This window comes from Oscarella lobularis, chromosome 5 (genome assembly GCF_947507565.1).
Source record: "Oscarella lobularis chromosome 5, ooOscLobu1.1, whole genome shotgun sequence".
NCBI lineage: Eukaryota > Metazoa > Porifera > Homoscleromorpha > Homosclerophorida > Oscarellidae > Oscarella > Oscarella lobularis.
Genome location: NC_089179.1, coordinates 831,702 through 848,591, shown reverse-complemented (window position 1 = coordinate 848,591; position 16,890 = coordinate 831,702). Strand labels below are relative to the sequence as shown.

At 47.4% G+C, this 16,890-nt stretch overlaps 6 protein-coding genes across 7 annotated transcripts; 5 read left to right on the top strand and 1 right to left on the bottom strand.

The window, feature by feature from the left end:
• The first annotated feature begins 9 nt into the window (after window positions 1-9).
• On the top strand, window positions 10-1,718 carry LOC136187409 (phosphatidylserine decarboxylase proenzyme, mitochondrial-like). Of its 2 annotated transcripts, none has more exons than XM_065974994.1 (5): window positions 10-194; window positions 561-797; window positions 856-1,108; window positions 1,160-1,320; window positions 1,379-1,718. In XM_065974994.1, exons 1-5 carry the CDS (start codon window positions 30-32, stop codon window positions 1,613-1,615), a joined length of 1,053 nt encoding a protein of 350 aa, XP_065831066.1. In that variant the 5' UTR covers window positions 10-29; the 3' UTR covers window positions 1,616-1,718. The 2 variants fall into 2 exon arrangements, with proteins under 2 accessions (XP_065831066.1, XP_065831067.1); XM_065974995.1 differs by lacking the exon at window positions 10-194 and adding an exon at window positions 337-472 and having other exon boundaries at window positions 1,379-1,716.
• LOC136187412 (large ribosomal subunit protein uL23-like) lies at window positions 1,641-2,460 on the bottom strand. The gene is made up of 4 exons (XM_065974999.1): window positions 2,332-2,460; window positions 1,933-2,278; window positions 1,806-1,875; window positions 1,641-1,745 (listed from the first exon to the last, which is right to left on the bottom strand). Exons 1-4 carry the CDS (start codon window positions 2,381-2,383, stop codon window positions 1,731-1,733), a joined length of 483 nt encoding a protein of 160 aa, XP_065831071.1. The 5' UTR covers window positions 2,384-2,460; the 3' UTR covers window positions 1,641-1,730.
• On the top strand, window positions 2,435-3,602 carry LOC136187411 (CDP-diacylglycerol--inositol 3-phosphatidyltransferase-like). The gene is made up of 7 exons (XM_065974998.1): window positions 2,435-2,511; window positions 2,630-2,764; window positions 2,816-2,855; window positions 2,909-3,022; window positions 3,082-3,160; window positions 3,213-3,294; window positions 3,353-3,602. Exons 1-7 carry the CDS (start codon window positions 2,466-2,468, stop codon window positions 3,502-3,504), a joined length of 648 nt encoding a protein of 215 aa, XP_065831070.1. The 5' UTR covers window positions 2,435-2,465; the 3' UTR covers window positions 3,505-3,602.
• A 65-nt stretch (window positions 3,603-3,667) lies between these two features.
• On the top strand, window positions 3,668-4,871 carry LOC136186933 (CDP-diacylglycerol--inositol 3-phosphatidyltransferase-like). The gene is made up of 7 exons (XM_065974422.1): window positions 3,668-3,774; window positions 3,899-4,033; window positions 4,085-4,124; window positions 4,178-4,291; window positions 4,356-4,434; window positions 4,480-4,561; window positions 4,620-4,871. The coding sequence occupies exons 1-7, from the start codon at window positions 3,729-3,731 to the stop codon at window positions 4,769-4,771; spliced, it is 648 nt and encodes a 215-aa protein (XP_065830494.1). The 5' UTR covers window positions 3,668-3,728; the 3' UTR covers window positions 4,772-4,871.
• A 12-nt stretch (window positions 4,872-4,883) lies between these two features.
• LOC136186910 (restin homolog) lies at window positions 4,884-12,581 on the top strand. Its single transcript, XM_065974391.1, has 30 exons — window positions 4,884-7,269; window positions 7,324-7,408; window positions 7,461-7,577; window positions 7,631-7,681; window positions 7,727-7,974; window positions 8,040-8,136; window positions 8,187-8,237; window positions 8,287-8,403; window positions 8,454-9,068; window positions 9,126-9,238; window positions 9,290-9,449; window positions 9,512-9,650; window positions 9,703-9,769; window positions 9,818-9,907; window positions 9,959-10,102; window positions 10,158-10,220; window positions 10,270-10,362; window positions 10,415-10,474; window positions 10,522-10,663; window positions 10,723-10,826; window positions 10,883-11,142; window positions 11,194-11,418; window positions 11,472-11,505; window positions 11,559-11,618; window positions 11,676-11,828; window positions 11,887-11,967; window positions 12,034-12,118; window positions 12,173-12,213; window positions 12,269-12,405; window positions 12,451-12,581. The coding sequence occupies exons 1-30, from the start codon at window positions 4,900-4,902 to the stop codon at window positions 12,473-12,475; spliced, it is 6,027 nt and encodes a 2,008-aa protein (XP_065830463.1). The 5' UTR covers window positions 4,884-4,899; the 3' UTR covers window positions 12,476-12,581.
• A 53-nt stretch (window positions 12,582-12,634) lies between these two features.
• Window positions 12,635-16,887, top strand: LOC136186916 (probable RNA-binding protein 19). Its single transcript, XM_065974398.1, has 24 exons — window positions 12,635-12,923; window positions 12,978-13,145; window positions 13,201-13,260; window positions 13,320-13,406; window positions 13,460-13,585; window positions 13,645-13,806; window positions 13,859-13,937; window positions 13,998-14,069; window positions 14,118-14,227; window positions 14,292-14,330; window positions 14,395-14,601; window positions 14,651-14,705; window positions 14,831-14,891; window positions 14,953-15,049; window positions 15,107-15,421; window positions 15,503-15,604; window positions 15,663-15,705; window positions 15,771-15,847; window positions 15,904-15,970; window positions 16,044-16,170; window positions 16,227-16,352; window positions 16,411-16,519; window positions 16,575-16,695; window positions 16,747-16,887. Exons 1-24 carry the CDS (start codon window positions 12,705-12,707, stop codon window positions 16,824-16,826), a joined length of 2,709 nt encoding a protein of 902 aa, XP_065830470.1. The 5' UTR covers window positions 12,635-12,704; the 3' UTR covers window positions 16,827-16,887.
• Window positions 16,888-16,890: the final 3 nt, after the last annotated feature.

The window sequence follows — 16,890 nt, the reverse complement described above, 5'->3', positions numbered from 1 at the left end:
GTTCCCGTTATCTCGTTCATGTGCCAGCCATGAATAGGTTTCGGACGTACTTTAGGTCGATTCGCTGGTTTCACATTCCTTTTGGAGTCGGAATAGGATACTTGTGTTTGCAGCAATACGGACACACGAGAAAACGAGAGCAAGCGAAGCTCGCGACAGTGCCGGCCGAGCAATTGACAATGAAAGAATGGAAGGTAGAAACTTTTCGAGGTGTTGTAGAAGTTCGTACGAGCGCGATTTGGGACCTTTTGGCGACCGTTTAGCGCGCATGAGGAGGGTGTGCGGTGGCAGCCTGGCACGTGCGCTACGGTAGAAAACGTATAAAAGCGCCATACGGGTTAGAGAAAAGTCTTTCCCGGTTAGCTCTCGTACCCTGCAAAGCATTTCGTAAATGCACCCGAACGAACTAATGAATCCTCTATTCGTTTGTCTAGCGTGCATTTGTAGCAGCCTTTACGTCGTAGTAGTGCGCGTAAGTGCGCTAAATAACAACAACAGACGTGCATCGTCCGCGCTTCATTCTCGGTGATTTTTTTCAAGTTCTCTCCTTTGCCGCGCAGGTTTCCATTCTCAGACGACTTCCGACGAACCTCGTCTCGCGAACGTGGGGCCGCATTCAAGACACACGCCTTCCGCGCTGGCTACGCAAGCCTCTCTTGGCATCGTACGTGCACGTCTTCGGCTGCGACTTGAACGACGTGGAAGAGCGGGACCTGCGCAACTACGAAACGGTGAACGCGTTCTTCATGCGAAAGCTCAGAGCTGGCACTCGCCCCATCGACGAACAAAGCGACATCGTAAGTCAGGAATGATCGCCTTGTAACCTTTGACCTTGACTCGTGATCCCCACGTCAGGTGAGTCCGTGCGATGGAACGTTTCTCCACTGCGGCGTCGTCGCTAAAACGGGCGAATTGGAACAAGTCAAAGGAATTCGATATTCGCTGAGCGATTTTCTCGGCGAAGACGTCAGAGAGCGACTCAGCGATCTCGCTCCCCACTCGTCCGATCACGAGTTGTTTCATTGCGTTATTTATTTATCACCCGGCGACTATCATCACTTTCATGCACCGACGGAACTCGAAGTGACCGAGAGACGACATTTTCCAGGTAAGGCCTCTCTCACCCTCTCACTCACATTCAACTCATTCATTTGCTAAGGATCGCTGATTTCGACGGCACCTTTCGTTGTACGCCTAATCAAAGGCCTATTCTCGTTCAACGAACGGGTGGCGCTCTTAGGACAATGGACTCACGGATTCTTCGCCTACACTGCCGTGGGAGCGCTCAACGTTGGATCCATTCATCTCCCATTCGATGACGTACGTTGCGAGTTTCTTTATCCATTCGCGATTCGACCTCGTTTTTCTCCACGGACAGGAACTCAAGACAAATGCGTTTCGACGAAACGGAAATGCAAACGAAAAATTCGATCGGCGCGCATACGACGACGAGCCGCGCGTGTTCTGTCGCGGCGACTACATGGGAGGATTCGCGCAAGGATCGACGATCGTTCTCCTATTCACCGCTCCCTCGAGCTTCGAATTCGTGCCGAAGCCCGGGAAGCACGTTAAAGTAGGCGAATCGCTCGGTCGAGTCGAAAGCAAGGCGGGATAAGACATTTACTGTTTCACAAAGTGAGTCGAGTTGTTTTGTACTTTATTCATGTCAGCGATAAGTAAAGTACCGTGTACCGCGACTATTCGTGCAAAACCACACGCGCGCGTTACAGTTAAATGATTCCAATCTACGAAGGACGAAGACGTTAGGGAAAAGAAGCGAAAAAAAAAAAGAGCTCAAGTCTCACCTTATTCGCCACGTCGAGAGCGTCCTGATCGGATGCAAGCCGTACGTACGCTTTTTTCTGCCCGTCCGGCCTGCAGACCAACGTTTAGAAAGACTTACGAAGCGAGTTCCCTCAAAAGGGGCCTCACCGTATTAGCGTGTTAACTTTCGACACTTCGATGTCGTAGAGGCTCTTCACGGCGATTTTAATCTTCGGTTTGTTGGCACGAATGTCGACGATGAAGACGAGCGTGTTGTTGTCCTCGATTTTCTTCATCGCCGACTCGGTCGTGAGCGGATGCTTGATGATCGCGTACTTGTCCAATTTGTTCACTTTTGGCGCCGACTTTCGCGGATATTTGGGCTGTCGCGACATTCGAAGCGTCTTCGGACGACGAAAGCGGACCGACGTGCGGACTTTACGCTTCCCTTTCGTGTTGACCCCCTTGAGAACCGCCCGTCTCGCTTTTAGAGCGGTACTCTTAGGTTTAGACACTGTGAAACCAAAAATGCAAACACGCGTTGCTTTTCGAGCAATCTGTGTTAACCTTCGGTCGTTTTTTTCGTCGATTTCTCGGTCTTCTTCTTGCTGGCAGCCATGTTCCCCTTTGACCACGTGCTAGGACCTCGCGTGCTTTAGACGTTCCAGAACACCCTCCCTCCCACGGGTTGGACGAACACAATGATGGCTCAAGAAAACGTTTTCCTCTTTGTCCCCAATCTTTTAGGCAATTGTAGATTTTGCTGATCTCCTCAGTGGCTGCTCTTACTCTTACTGTACCATAGCGAAGGAGCATTGCCGTTCTGGGGAGACAGCATAATTTTGCTCTCTAACCTTTTTTCTAGGATACCTTAGGGTAATTCTCGCTATTGCTGCGTTTGCACTGATAATGAAGCATCCAGGCTTGGCAGCGTTTCTCTACTTCCTCAGCAGTTTCCTAGACGCTTTGGACGGTCACTTGGCTAGATCGTTCAGTCAATGTGAGAATAACATCCTGATTGAACTTTTTTATTACCACTGCCTGGATTTAGGCAGCAAGTTTGGCGCTACGTTCGACATGCTTATTGATAGGCCAGAATTGCAGAGACCATTGTGAAATTTTATTTTCACAATTGCCTATCTAGATGTGGCACAATGTGTCTTCTCATTGTGCTTGCAGTTATCTATTCGGACTATTTTCTCGTTTTTCAATTCTTGTGCACTTTGGACATTGCAAGTCATTGGCTTCACATGTACAGGTGAAAGAAGAAAATAAAGTCAATATATACAGTAATGTAAAATGCTCGTTTTTCTAAAGTTCTTTGACCAAAGGAGAAACCAGCCACAAAAGTACAGATGTCACAGCTCATCCTCTTCTCCGACTCTATTACACAAAGGTAAAATGACATGCACTACATTAAATGGGGCTTTTCTACGCAGCTCTTTTAGACCGTTCTTTTCATTGTGTGCAGCGGAAACGAGCTATTCTTTATAGTGCTCTACTTGCTCAATTTCTACGAGGGACCAGAACGTATTGAGCTACATGATGTGTTACAGCAATATATACTAATTATCTCATTTTTTGTCAGTTCCTCTTGGACAATTTTCAATAGGATTGTGGCGATTATGTGCTTATCTTTTTCTTCCTATCTGCGTCCTCAAGCAAGTCGTTAGCGTTATACAGATGATTGGAGCTGCACAACAAATTGCTGCCATTGACCTGCAGGAGAGGCACAAGTAGCTTTTCTTTGTACTATCTCGTTTTGCTTCTTCGTAGTGCCCATGCATAGTTTAGACGTTAGAAAACGCTATAACAATAAATCAATCGAGTGTTGTCTATTATCCGGCAAACAAAAAGCCTTCCGGAGGAGTGGCTCTTGTAGGATCTCGCGTGCTCTAAACATTCCAGAACCGTTGTAACAAGAACAATAGCCTCATCCTCCTCCCACGATACGGGTTGACACAATGGCGGCTCAAGAAAACGTTTTTCTCTTTGCCCCCAATCTTATAGGCAATCTTATAGGATTGTAGATTTTTGATTTCCCCAGCGGCTGCTCTTACTCTACGGTACGGTACCGTAGCGAAGGAGCATTGCCGTTCTGGGGAGACAGTTTGCTCTCTAACCTTTTTTCTAGGATACCTCAGGGTAATTCTCACTATTGCTGCGTTTGCACTGATAATGAAGCATCCAAGCTTGGCAGGGTTTCTCTACTTCCTCAACAGTTTACTAGACTCTTTGGACGGTCATTTGGCTAGATCGTTCAATCAATGTGAGAACAACATGCTAATTGAACTTTTTTATTACCACTGTCTGGATTTAGGCACCAAGTTTGGCGCTACGTTTGACATGCTTATTGATAGGCCAGAATTGCAGAGACCATTGTGAAATTTTATTTTCACAATTGCTTATTTAGATGTGGCACAATGTGTTTTCTCATTGTGCTTGCAATTGTCTATTCGGACTATTTTCTCGTTTTTCAATTCTTGTGCACTTTGGACATTGCAAGTCATTGGTTTCACATGTACAGGTGAAAGAAGAAAAGAAAGTCAATATATACAGTATAGTAAAATGTTTTTATCTCTTTTCTAAAGTTCTTTGACCAAAGGAGAAACCAGCCACAAAAGTACAGATGTCACAGCCCATCCTCTTCTCAGACTCTATTACACAGACGTAAGATGACATCTAAAATGTGGCTTCTCTAAGCAGCTCTTTTAGCCCGTTCTTTCCATTATGTGCTGCGGAAACGACATATTCTTTATCATGCTCTACTTGCTCAACTTCTCTGAGGGACCAGAACGTATATTGAGCTACATGTGTTACAGCAATATATCCTAATTATCTCATTTTTTTGTCAGTTCCTCTTGGAGGATTTTCAATAGGATTGTGGCGATTATGTGCTTATCTTTTTCTTCCTATCTGCGTCCTCAAGCAAGTCGTTAGCGTTATACAGATGATTGGAGCTGCACAACAAATTGCTGCCATTGACCTGCAGGAGAGGCACAAGTAGCTTTTCTTTGTACTATCTCGTTTGTTTCTTCGTAGTGCCCATGCGCATAGTTTAGACCTAGTTTTAGAAAACTCTATAAATCAATCGAGTGTTGTTTATTATCCGGGACGCCCTTCATAAACTTCGAGATGGACGACTTTCGCAAACGAAAGCCTTCCGGAGGAGTGGCTCTGCCCGGATTGGCTTCGTTGAAGCCAAAGAAAATCGCCATGAACGCGGAAGCAGCTAAACGCGCGCATTCGCCTCCAAGCGACAACGACGACGATCAGCCGAAGAGATTACGTCACTTCACATTGGATCGACCCCGCATAAAAAACAGACCGCCGTCGAGACGAGCACGACTCGCGTCAGCGGCGGCAGCGACCGCCGCAGAACCCCAGCAGCCGACTCCACCCCCCTCGCCGCCGCCGCCGCCGCCGCCTGATCTTCCGTTCGGTCCGCCGCCTGACTTACCCGACGAGCCACCCCCTGGTCTCCCCGACATGCCACCGCCAGATTTGCCCTCGGACATGCCACCGGAAATACCCTCAGAATCACCGCCGGCACCCCAATCTGCTCCGTCTCCGCCGCCGGCACCTAAATCAGAATCAACCACGATTGAATTGACTCCGTCGCCGCCTCCGGAATCCGAATCGGTTCTGCCACCGCTAATACCAAAATCTGATGGTTCAGATTCTTCGCCGACATTGCTTCAACGCCTGAATGTTGATACTAAAGGGTTGCCTTCGAGTTCTCCCAAGTTGACCCGACTTTTGGATAAATACAAAACGGGGAAAGCCGTCACCAGCGGCGGTGGAAGGAAACCGTTGAAATCGTTATCTGGAGTTGGGAGTGGACCTAGAAGTCCAAGGGTCCTAAAGAAGTTTGTTCTGCCTTCAAGAAAGACGACTACCAGTGAAACAAAGACGATGACGTCGACGACGACGACGACGACAAAGATAACATCACTCTCTGGTCTCACATCGTTGAAACTGCGTTCCAAGGCCAATGACGAATCTTCGTCGTCAAAGCCTCGAACATTGTCACTTTCCTCGACAGAAACAGTGAATAAGGAAGAATCGATTGAGATGAGGTTACCAAACGAGCAAAACGATGTTGCTATGGCTAAAGAATCGCCGATACCTGTGCCGGAGGAGGTTGCTATGACTCCTCCACTTTCCAAGCCGCCAGAGGCTCCTTCCGAAGCAGATCTTGATCTCCCACCGTCTGAACCGGCAAGCCAACCGCCTGGGAACGACAAAACATCCGCAACGTCAGCCGTTGAGATAAAGCCTCTCTTGTCGTCTCGGGATAAGGCTCCGGACATCGTTCCCGTTTCTCGTCTTCAGACTGGTTCTACACCGCAGTATCGACGTCAAAGTAACGATAACAAAGGAGATGATGACATCAAACACAAGGTCAGCAAATCGTCTCCGACGAAGGAAGGATCGAGTGTCACATCATCATCAAAATCTTCACTATCCAAGTGGAAAAAGACGACGACGACGACGACGACGGAAGAAACTAGCGCGGCATCGAGTTCAAGTCCGTCGCTCGTTGCCGAAACGTCGTCTCGTTCGTCTCGCTTTCACTTACGAAGAAGTGCGACAGATGATTTAGATACGTCGACGTCGTCAGGACGCCCGCCAATATTTACCAGGTCAATTTCACCGCCTTCAGATAAGGGAACTTTAGCGGAAAAGGATACGACATCAAAACGACGTTTTACGTTCCTGTCGTTGTCCTCCCTCCGCTCGGCTACCTATGACGATAGCCCCAAGGTAAGCCGGCCACGTCGTTCGCTGGCATCGGTCATCGCGAAATCCAAGACTACGTCAGAATCCGTTGAATCGTCGATTCGTGATCCGGAGAGGTCGTCTTTCGGCGAAGACGGGAAAACTGCGTCACTTCCTCGCTCGTTTCAGGCGTCTGGTATCGTCGCCGGAGAAAACGTTCAAGACGAAGTGCCGTCTCCGCCGTCTGATGTTCCGCCGCCTCCTCCTCCTGACATCCCATTGGAGCCGCCGCCGCCAATTCCCGATGATCCGCCGCCACTCGTGCCGGACGAATTGCCGCCTGAACTGCCGCCTGAACTTCCACCCCAAGAGCCTCCGGGCGAATTGCTCCCAGAACCACCACTTTCCTTGCCACCTCAAGTTCCGTCAACCGATAAAGAGGATGACGTGGCTTCTAAAGAAGCTGAGTTATCGGGATTGAAAAAAGTGAAAGTGCAGAAAGTCTTCTGGACCGACTCAATGAAAGACAGTGATGAAACAACTGCGGAATCAGCGCCCGAGCGTGATCCCGGTGCATCAAAACTTCTCAGCGATTTTGCTCAAGAAACTAATGATTCCTCTGATCTGCTGACGGCCGTATTTGCTGCCCTGAAGTCACCGGAACAAGCGGAGTCTCCTTTACTTCAGCCGTCAAAACTTGAAAAGAGTGAAGGACTAGGAAAGGGCAAGACGGTCGAGAAGGTAGGCGAAACTTTTGACGTTCTTCATAGTGACAATTCGGAGGTTAGTTTAATCGCGTTGCACCGTGTGTATTGTATTGTATTTCTGATTAATTAGCTTTCTGTTGATCTTCCGTCACCGACTGAGGAACTACCCCTTGCACAGACAGTGGGGAGACTGGAGCAGGGTAGCAATCTCGATGGTAAATAAACATAAATGATGAGAATATTGGCAGAGAGGGGTTGTGTTTTTAGACGAAGTGGATGGAAGCTTGGAGTTTCAGTCTAAAGACGTTGACCAGTGGACGAAACTGGATGTGGGCCACTGGCTCGTTTCAAGAGGACTCGATGAAGAGAGAAACGCTTTTTACGGTAAGTTAGAAGACAACGCAATTGAGATTTTGGCTAACATTCACCTTTTATAGATGCCGGAATTGACGGAAAGTCTCTTCAGAACCTCGATAATTGCACTTTAGGTATGCCGCATTTTAATTTCTTTTCCTCCTCTACGCCTCGTTTAGCTGAGATTGGCGTTTCCGAAGAACAGATATCGCCAATTCTTCAAGCCATTCGAGTGCTTCTCATCACGCGAACTGCTACCGCCGACGCGAGAAGTAGCGATAGCCCAAGCTTGGGGACTATTCTCCGACCACCGACTCTATTTCGCAATGACACTCCTTCGCACGAGCCGGCGCCGTCTTCTTCAGATACATATCTCAGAGAGGAGACGTCGAATGAATCACTGCAACCGAATCCAGTTTCAGAATCGGTAATTAAAAAAGCGAGCAACAATTCCGTTCTTCTCATTCGAGCGCGTGCTGTGACTTAATTTAGGGTGCTATTCCCAGAGCGGTAGAAGATTGGTCCATTGATCAAGTAGCCACCTGGCTCATAAATCAGGATCTTGAGAAATACGTCTCTGTCTTTCGAGGTCGGATAAAGCAGAGTCATGATTTGTTTTTCACTACTTGGACTCCACAGATCACAACGTATCTGGAAAGAAGCTTTTAGAAATCGATTTTCAACTGCTAGGTTTGTTCGTCTAGGTCTAATAATCAATTTAGAAAGACTTAATTAATAGGCGATATGAATATCATGTCTCCTGACGAACGAGAAACGATTTTAGCAAAAGTTTATGAAGTTAGCGTCGGCTCAGACGGAGCCGATCTAGAGGCTACACTGGAAGCCTCCCTAGAAGGTAGAAGCTAATATTCTATCATCGTCAAAAGAGAGCAAAATCTTCTTTAGAACGACTAAACGATTCGAAAAACGAAGACGAAAAACTCAAAATGCTAGCCGCTATGGAAGCACTAAAGTCGCCTCCGGCAGCCTGGCAAGATGAATATGCGAAAGATGACGACGCCGGCGACAACGACGCAAAAGAGTCCGTCGAAACGACGACGATCCCGCCGAAAACGCTGCGTCCGTCATTACACAGCCAAAGCACGCAGAGCGTGCCTAAAGGAAACTCGCAGCAGCTCGCAAAGTCGCTGGAAAGTGAACCAAAGAATTCATCGGCAGTTGGAGTAAAGAAACAACAACCCGTAGCAACGGCGAGTCGAGAAAAGGACGTCAAGCGTCCCACCGGTGCCGTCACTGGCGGCGACGGGCGTGCGATGAAATTGTCTAATGTGTTCGGCGTGGCACAATCGTCGCCAGCTATACGGCATTCGCTTGACAGAGCGGATGCCGGTTTAGTGAGAGTCGGCTTGGGAGCATTGGAGACGGGCTTGTCGTACAAGGCGCTCCGAGTTTCGTCTCACACGACGGCAATGGGTGTTATCGAGCTGGTTTTGGAAAAATTGGAATTGATTGACGATCCGCGAAGGTACAGTCTGTTTGAAGTGTCGAGCAAGAAAAAAGGTGATTCCTGTGACTCCGTTGAATTTTGCGCACTAAAGTTTGTTGTTTTTTTCTAAGTTGCTGATCGTGAAGTGGCAAGTTTTGAGTTCCCTTTGCGACTGCAGTCTCAGTGGCCGGCGAGTGCAAAACTTCGATTTGAACTGAGAGTCCGACCCAGTGGAGTTGTCAAGGTTCGAGAGAGGGAATCTATAAGCCCCATGTGAACATTTTACGTTTTTCAGGTAATTGGATTTCTTCCTGGAGTGCGGTCAGAAACAAAAGCAATAGCCGTTTCTCCGTCGACATCGTGCAAAGAAGTGATACGACTTGCATTGAGGAAATTCAAAGTCAAGGACGACTCCTCTAAGTATTGCCTTCTGGAGTGTCTGTCAAAAACGGCCGGTAAGCGATATAGACCTTACGTAAGCTAGGTCTCCTTGCATTGATTGTCTGTGCTACCGTAGTTGAACGTATCGTTGGAGAAGGCGAGTATCCCCTCATGGTCCAATCGCAATGGAAAGAGCAGAATGTATTTCATTTAAAACTGGCTCCTGTTGTGCGCACGAGGCAAAGTGCGACCGATTCTGATGCTGAGATTAATCTGTGAGGAAAATGTTAGTTAGAATTAAGGTGGTTTGATTAGTATTTTTCGTAGCCTTCCCTCCTCTCACCCATCCTCGCCGCCCTCCGGTTATCAGCCTCCGAAGTTGTCAGCAGACGTTGTATGCAGAAACCGGTCTCTTGACCCCCTTTTGAATTTTGATTTTTAGGAAACCTTGCGTGCAGAGAACGCATCTCTCTGGGTAGAATTGGAATCGCTGAGAACGAAGACAGCTCGTCTGGAAAATCTTGAGGAAACGGTCTAGTAAATTTTCTAAAACTGAGCTTTGTCTTGAATTTATAACTTGCAGGTGACGACTCTGCGCAACGCTTACGAGTCTCTTCAGGAGTCGGTTGCCGAGCGAGAAGCGATAGAGAAAAAGGAGAAAGCGAGACTGAACGACGAAATCGAAATGCTTAGGCAGATGAACGACAGCTTGACGGCTAGTTCAGAGGTAGGCACGTTGACAATTTGTCGCAGTAGAGAGACGTTTTGATATCATTCCTCAGCTCGGTGAAGGCCGAGATTCTCAAAGCAGCGAGGTGATTACGTCTGTTGTGAAAGACTTGGAAGTACCGCAACAATTTTTTGGCATTGGCTTGTTTATAAAAGGGATTTTAGGCTGTTTATGCGGCTCGTGTTAGCTCGTTGGAGGAGGAAGTTCAAAAGCAAAAGGACTCGATCAAAAAGTTTGAAGCGGAGAATGATGAACTCGTTAGCCGATATTACTTACTGAACTTTGAATGGCTGAAATTTTTTGTTGCAGAAAAGAGAAAAACTTACTGGTGCTGAAGACGAAGTTGCCATGTCTAGCATTCTGACGACGGTAAACGGAGTGCATTGTCCTGCTCCAGATCGATACTGCCTTTATAGAAAGAGAGCCAGCTGAAGGCACTCAATGACAGTCTTAAAACGCAAGAAGGTGTCATCAAATCCTTACAAAAAGAGAACAGTTCTCTGAAAAAAATGACCGAAAGCCACGCGGTTAGCGCAAAACAAAACGCACCATCAAACGGTCAGCGCAAGTCCAATGTCGATCAATATGTAGATTGTAAAAGAGGGTGATTATTTTAGGGGTAGAAATGGAAGCCTTAAGGGCTGACGCCGAGAAAAAGGATCAAATTATAATAGCAATACGCAATGAAATCGAAAGGAAAGGAAAACAGATTCAAGAACGAGTGAGGCCCCCCCTTGAGACATCTCTTCAGCGTACACTGAACAATGACAATATTAGGACGAGACAATTAACGAGCTAACCGCAAGTCTTCGTGCTGCAAACACCGGCTCTCAAACCCTTTTCTCGCTAGCTACAGCGTCGTCTCTGATTTTGCTGGCTGTCGACGTCGACGTGGGATCAAAGACGGGCATAGGGCTAACTGTAGCAGAGGGCACTCAAATGCACGGCCTGGGCATGTTTGGCGAGGGTCTTTTTATTAAAAGCGTAAAAGCCGGCAGTCCTGCGCACAAGTGCGGCCAGCTGAACGTCGGAGACCGGTATAGCGTTTTCATCAATGCTGTCCGCTTCTTAACGGTTCTTTGGAATAGGATTTTAGAAATTAATGGAGAAGACGTGAGCAGGACGACGCTTTCTCATATGAAAAAAGCGCTGAGCAAGAGCAGAGGACACGTTCGGTTGGTCATCACTCGACGTTTTGTCGCGGAGCAAGGTGGCGCGCAAAAGAGTCAACTCCAGCAAGAGGTCTATGCTCTCACTACTCAACTGGAAGCGCAGAAGACGGAGAGCGAGCAGCTGCGAGTGGAGTGTGCTAGGTAGGTGATGACACGCGCTGTAGTGGTCGTACTTGTATACACGGCCTCATCAGGTTGAATGCAAAGAGTGGGCGGAATGCCGATCAAGTAGGACCAAATTGTGAGATGTGATTTTTCAAAGCTTGACGAATGTTGTATAGGGGGCTTCTCCAGGTGAAGTCGACGATCTGCAACGCACTGTGCAGACTCTTCGTCAGCAGGTAGAGCTGCATCCTTTGATTTGGCTTTTTGTTCTTAGAGGTTGGCTGTTTCTGTAGCTTGCCGAGTCGGAATCGGGTCGCGAAGAATTGCGAAAAGTTCTTCACGAAATGCATCAATCTGCGTCTTCAATGAATCAGCAGTTTCAGGAGACCGAGCAGGCTCTCGAGGGTCAAGTGCAGAGCTTACAAACTGATCTGCATAAAACTCAGGTATGCAATTGGTAACGCGGCACCTTTTTGGCTTGTCCAAACGTTTTTTGTGCTGTAGAAAAAGGTGAACGAATTACGAGATGTTGTTAGAGAGCAAGAGAACAACATTTCATCTTTGCAGAAAGCTGTACAGGATAAGGTTATATATAGCCCGAGAGACAGGAGAAGCTATTATGGCAGCCTACCTGCATCTCCTTTTCGGTAGGATGACACCTTGTCACTCGTTCAAACTGAACGAGATCACGCTATGAAATTGCTGCGAGAGAAGACTGACGAACAGTCCTCAGAAGGTGCACCGTTATTCATTAAATTTCGTAGAGCTTTTTCATCGGAGTCCTTTTCAGATCTTGTTTCGGCCCCTGACGATTACAAGTCGGCAACTAAGGCAAGAAAACAGAAGACAATTAAATTTGCGCACTCACCCCTGGGCCTTTTTGCAGGAGGAATTGGTTAGAATGCTTCAAGCAAAAGAGGACGAATACAGCAGGCAGAAGACATACATGGACCAGCTACTGTCTTTGGTTATTGAACATGCACCAACAGTTCTCGGGAAACTGCACGCTCACGAAGAGGCCAGGTAAGCGAGAAAAATGACTCGCCTTTGCTTATTTAAAGTCTGTAGCTTGAAGTCCGAGGAATGGTGTTAGTGGGATAGGGAGAGTACGATGCACCGTATAATTGATTTTACAACTAGTTTTTCACATTTTTCATTTTTGCGTATTTTTTATAAGTGACCAGAAAGAAGTGACGGGGTGCAAAATAATTGCCTCCAGTTTTTGCAATATTTTATTAGTTGTTTTCGTGTAAGCGTAATAATAGCATTTGTTTTGATCTTAGCGTACGTGCAGCTTGGCGTAATAACACGTGGCTAACCGCATGTCGAGAATAATCGTCAAAAACTTGCCGAAAAGCGCATCCGACGAGCGCCTTCGCGAGCTCTTCTCGTCTCGCGGCGAGATTACCGACGTAAAACTGGCAAAAACGGCCACGGGAACGTTTCGCCGCTTCGCATTCGTCGGATTCAAGACAAGCGAGCAGGCAGAAGCAGCCGTCAAGTATTTCAACAAAGCCTTTATGGATACGTGTAGGATGGGGGTAAGCATAGACCAAATCTGTATGTCTTTCGTCCTATTCTGGAGTCGTTTTCAGGTGGAACTCGCTAAAGGGATAGGCGACGAGAGCATAGCGAGACCGTGGAGCAGATATTCGAAAGGCAGCTCGCGTTTCGAGAGACGTCACAAGACGTCTGAGGCTCGGAAGGCCGGGCTGACTTTGGCTGAGTACGAGGAAAAGGTGAAGGCAGAGGAAAAGGCGAAGGTAATGTACACAGTCGAATTTTCTAATAGTCCTAGAAATAGATATTTGTTTTTAGATGGTGTCTGCCTTGAAAGCCAAATCTAAGACGAATCAAATGTTAGAGAAGTTGCACCAGGTTTTTTTCACCTATTCTCATATGCCACGTCTGATCATTCTCCTCTTCTATTAATTTAGGTTGAAAATGATCCTGAATTTCAGGAGTTTCTGGATGCTCACCAGCCAAAATCGAAAAAGGCTAAATGGGCTAATGACGAGGAGAGAGTCAGTAGTAGTGATTTCGTGGCTTTTTCTCGGTTGCCTGACTTCTCTTTCAGTCTAAACTCCAAAAGGACGGAAAGGACTCGACAACAACGATAATCCAAAATCGATTTGTGGAAGCGAGCGCTGACGAAAGAGAAGAAAAAGGAGGAGACGAAGAGCATCGCCTTTCAGACATGGATGTAAGATATATATTATAGAAGGACTCTGACATTACAACAGAACGCATTTCCTACTGTAGTATCTCAAGTCCAAAGTGTCTACTCGAGCCGATGCCAAAAAGAAGGACAATAGCAGCAGTACTGATGACGAAAGCAAAAGCGACGAAGAACAGGATACCAATGAACCAAAAGAAATTGCCTATACAGTGAAGATGAGAGGAATTCCTTTCAAGGCAACAGAGGTAAAAGAAGAAAGAGAACGAGAATAACCCGTTCACACTACAGACCTATTAGGATGACGTGCGACGGTTTTTTGAACCGCTAGACATTAGAGAAATCCGCATGGTTCAAACCAGTAAGGGAAGACCTTCAGGTGAGGACAAAACTTTATCCAAAGCATTAACGTTGTACGGAATCGCTTACTCGCGACTAGGACGCGCTTTCGTCGACTTTTTTTCGTCGAACGATCAGACGGAGGCGTTGAAGCGACATAAGGACTACATGGGTAAGAGTCGCGAGTAAAAAAAATGCGAGCCAATTTCTCGTTCGTTAGGGAATCGATACGTCGAAGTGACGTTAGACGACGGAATAGAAAAATGGCAAGAAATGGATCAACAACGAAAATCGTCCGCCACGCCGTCGCAAAAACCGTGGGAAGCGAGGGTGAGGAAAACCCCGTGCATCCCTTCCTCCTTTGTCTTTGTTAATGAGTTTGTGCGCTTTTCAGGCTACTCTATTGCCTGGCGAAGAGGAACCCATTGCTGACGTAAGAATGTTGATACAGCGGCGTACGTTTGTCTCTGTGTGCATAGCGGCGCATCTTCTCTTAGTCCGGTCGCCTATTCGTTCGCAATTTGTCCTATACGTGCACGGAAGAGGAACTCGGCGAACTGTTCGGACGTTTCGGTCCGCTCACCGAAACATTCGTGCCCGTCGATCGAGTGACTAAGAAACCCATGGGTTTTGCTTTCGTAACCTATCTCATGCCCGAGCACGCAGTGAAGGCTTTTAATGAACTCGACAGAAGCGCGTTTCAAGTGGGAAACAGAGAATGGGAGTGCGTTTATAGTTGACGGCCGTTTATAGGGTAGATTGTTGCACGTGCTGCCGTCGAGAACGTCGTCGACAAAAGCCGAGACGAGTAAGTATTTTTTTCTAGCTGCACGTGTTCGCGTTAAAGAGTGGACCCCTTGGATATAGGGACAGATCTTTTGGTCCCTATAGTGTCCGCAGTTCTAACGAGGCTATAATTTCTATTCTGAATAGTTGACGAAAGCGATTCGTTCAAAAGAAAACGCGACGGCAAAGCAAAGGCGGCGAGTCAGAGGTATCGTCAAAATTGTCAGAGCAATGAGAGATCGAGAGGGAGTCAATTTCCTTTACTGTAGTTCCCACAATTGGAACAGCCTCTTTCTCAATTCCAACGCTATAGCCGAGGCCATTGCAGCGAAATATAACGTCTCAAAGGGTGCCGTACTCGATCCGGTAAGACGTACGAGAGGAAAGAAATTTTGAAGTCCATATATAACGCCACGCCTTTAGGCGACGTCTCGAAGCCTCGCCGTTCGGATGGCTCTCGGCGAAACGGAGGTCATACAGGAAACGAAGGACTTTCTGGAATCTCACGGCGTCCGATTGAACGCGTTCGAAACGAACGTCGACGACGAGCGCAGCAAGACGACGATACTCGTCAAAAATCTCCCGTTCGAAACGTCGGAAGCCGACTTGCGTCTCTTATTCTCGCCTTTCGGCGATCTCGGTCGCGTCGTCTGTCCGCCGACGGGCGTCACGGGAATCGTCGAGTTTACGGAGGCGAAACGAGCCAAGAAAGCGTTCGCGAAATTGGCTTACGCTAAAGTAGGGGGGGGGGGACGATCGATTCAATGAGCGCTGATTAATAGCCAGCACTTTTTTTTATATCGTGTGTCCTTGTACCAGTTTAGAGATGTTCCGCTCTACTTGGAATGGGCGCCACTTCGTCCGTTCGCCGCCGCCGTCGCCACCGCTTCCGTCAAAGAGACGTCGCCTACTCCGGAAGACGTTTGTGTTAAATAATTTGTTTGATTTGATTCCGATTCCGTGTCGGCGTTCGTTTTAGTGTGCGAGGCGAGAACCAGCTGTTCGCGATGGTGGCCGTTTAGGTGGTCCTAACTTAATTGGAACTTGAAGTTTGCCTGTGGTTGAATTCGGTGTACGTTATATTTAGACGAGTCAAAGACGCCCTGTCGATGTCTCTTCGTGAAAAACTTGAATTTCGGTACGAACGAAGAGGCGTTGACGAAAGTACGTAATCCGCCAGCGATAGCCATTTCGCGTTCAAACGAGTCGACTTTTTTGAGGTTTTTCAAAAGATTGGGAAGGTTGACAGTGTTGTCATAGCCAGAAAGAAGGATGCTAAATCTTCAGGTGGGTGACCAGTCGTCGCGGTAACCGTGTTTTTGCTGCAGACGATCATAACGTTGCCGTATTGAATTGGTAGGCAATCTGCTCTCAATGGGATATGGCTTTATCGAGTTTCAACGGGCCGGAGATGCTAAAGAGGCGTTGAAGAGGCTCCAAGGCTATCAGCTAGAAGGCCACGCGCTTGAACTCAAATTTTCCAACAGGCAAGCGCGATCGATTGCGTAAAGAAAAACTTTCGCGTGACTAGAGAGACTTTCAGAGATAAGAACGCAGCGAGAGGATTGTCGTTGAAGAAGGCGACGAAAAAAGATCAAACGTCGGCGAAAATTCTCGTGAGAAATGTCCCGTTCGAGGCAACTCTGAAGGAGATTAGAGAAATATTTCAGTACGGAGAGTGCTTTGTTTATTCTCGGTCGCCTAAATGGCTTTTGTTGTCTTATTAGAGCGTTTGGCGAGATCAAGACGTTGCGCTTACCAAAGAAGGCTGGTGGAAAACAGACTGGTCACAGGGGATTTGCTTTCGTTGAATATCTAACGAAAGACGACGCCAGAGTGAGTTTTTAGTGCGCGAGGAAGTTGAATTGCGCTCGTTCATGCCATTTCCTAGAGAGCCTTTCAATCACTCGTGCACAGTACTCACGTGTACGGTAGACGTCTTGTATTGGAATGGGCTGACGAAGCTGACAGTCTGGACGTCTTGCGACAAAAGACGGCAGATCACTTTTATGGTGAATTGCCTACGTTATCTTGTTGCCAGATGACTCACAGCGGTTTTGTAGCTGCTTCGCTGCCCAAGAAGAGAAAGATGACAATCGAACCCGTTGCAAGCGACGATGACGACGACGAAGATTTGCAGTAGAATTATTTGAATTCTTGCCATGCAGAGGTAATAAATTATTAGTACATACGGGCGTGCCTCGTCG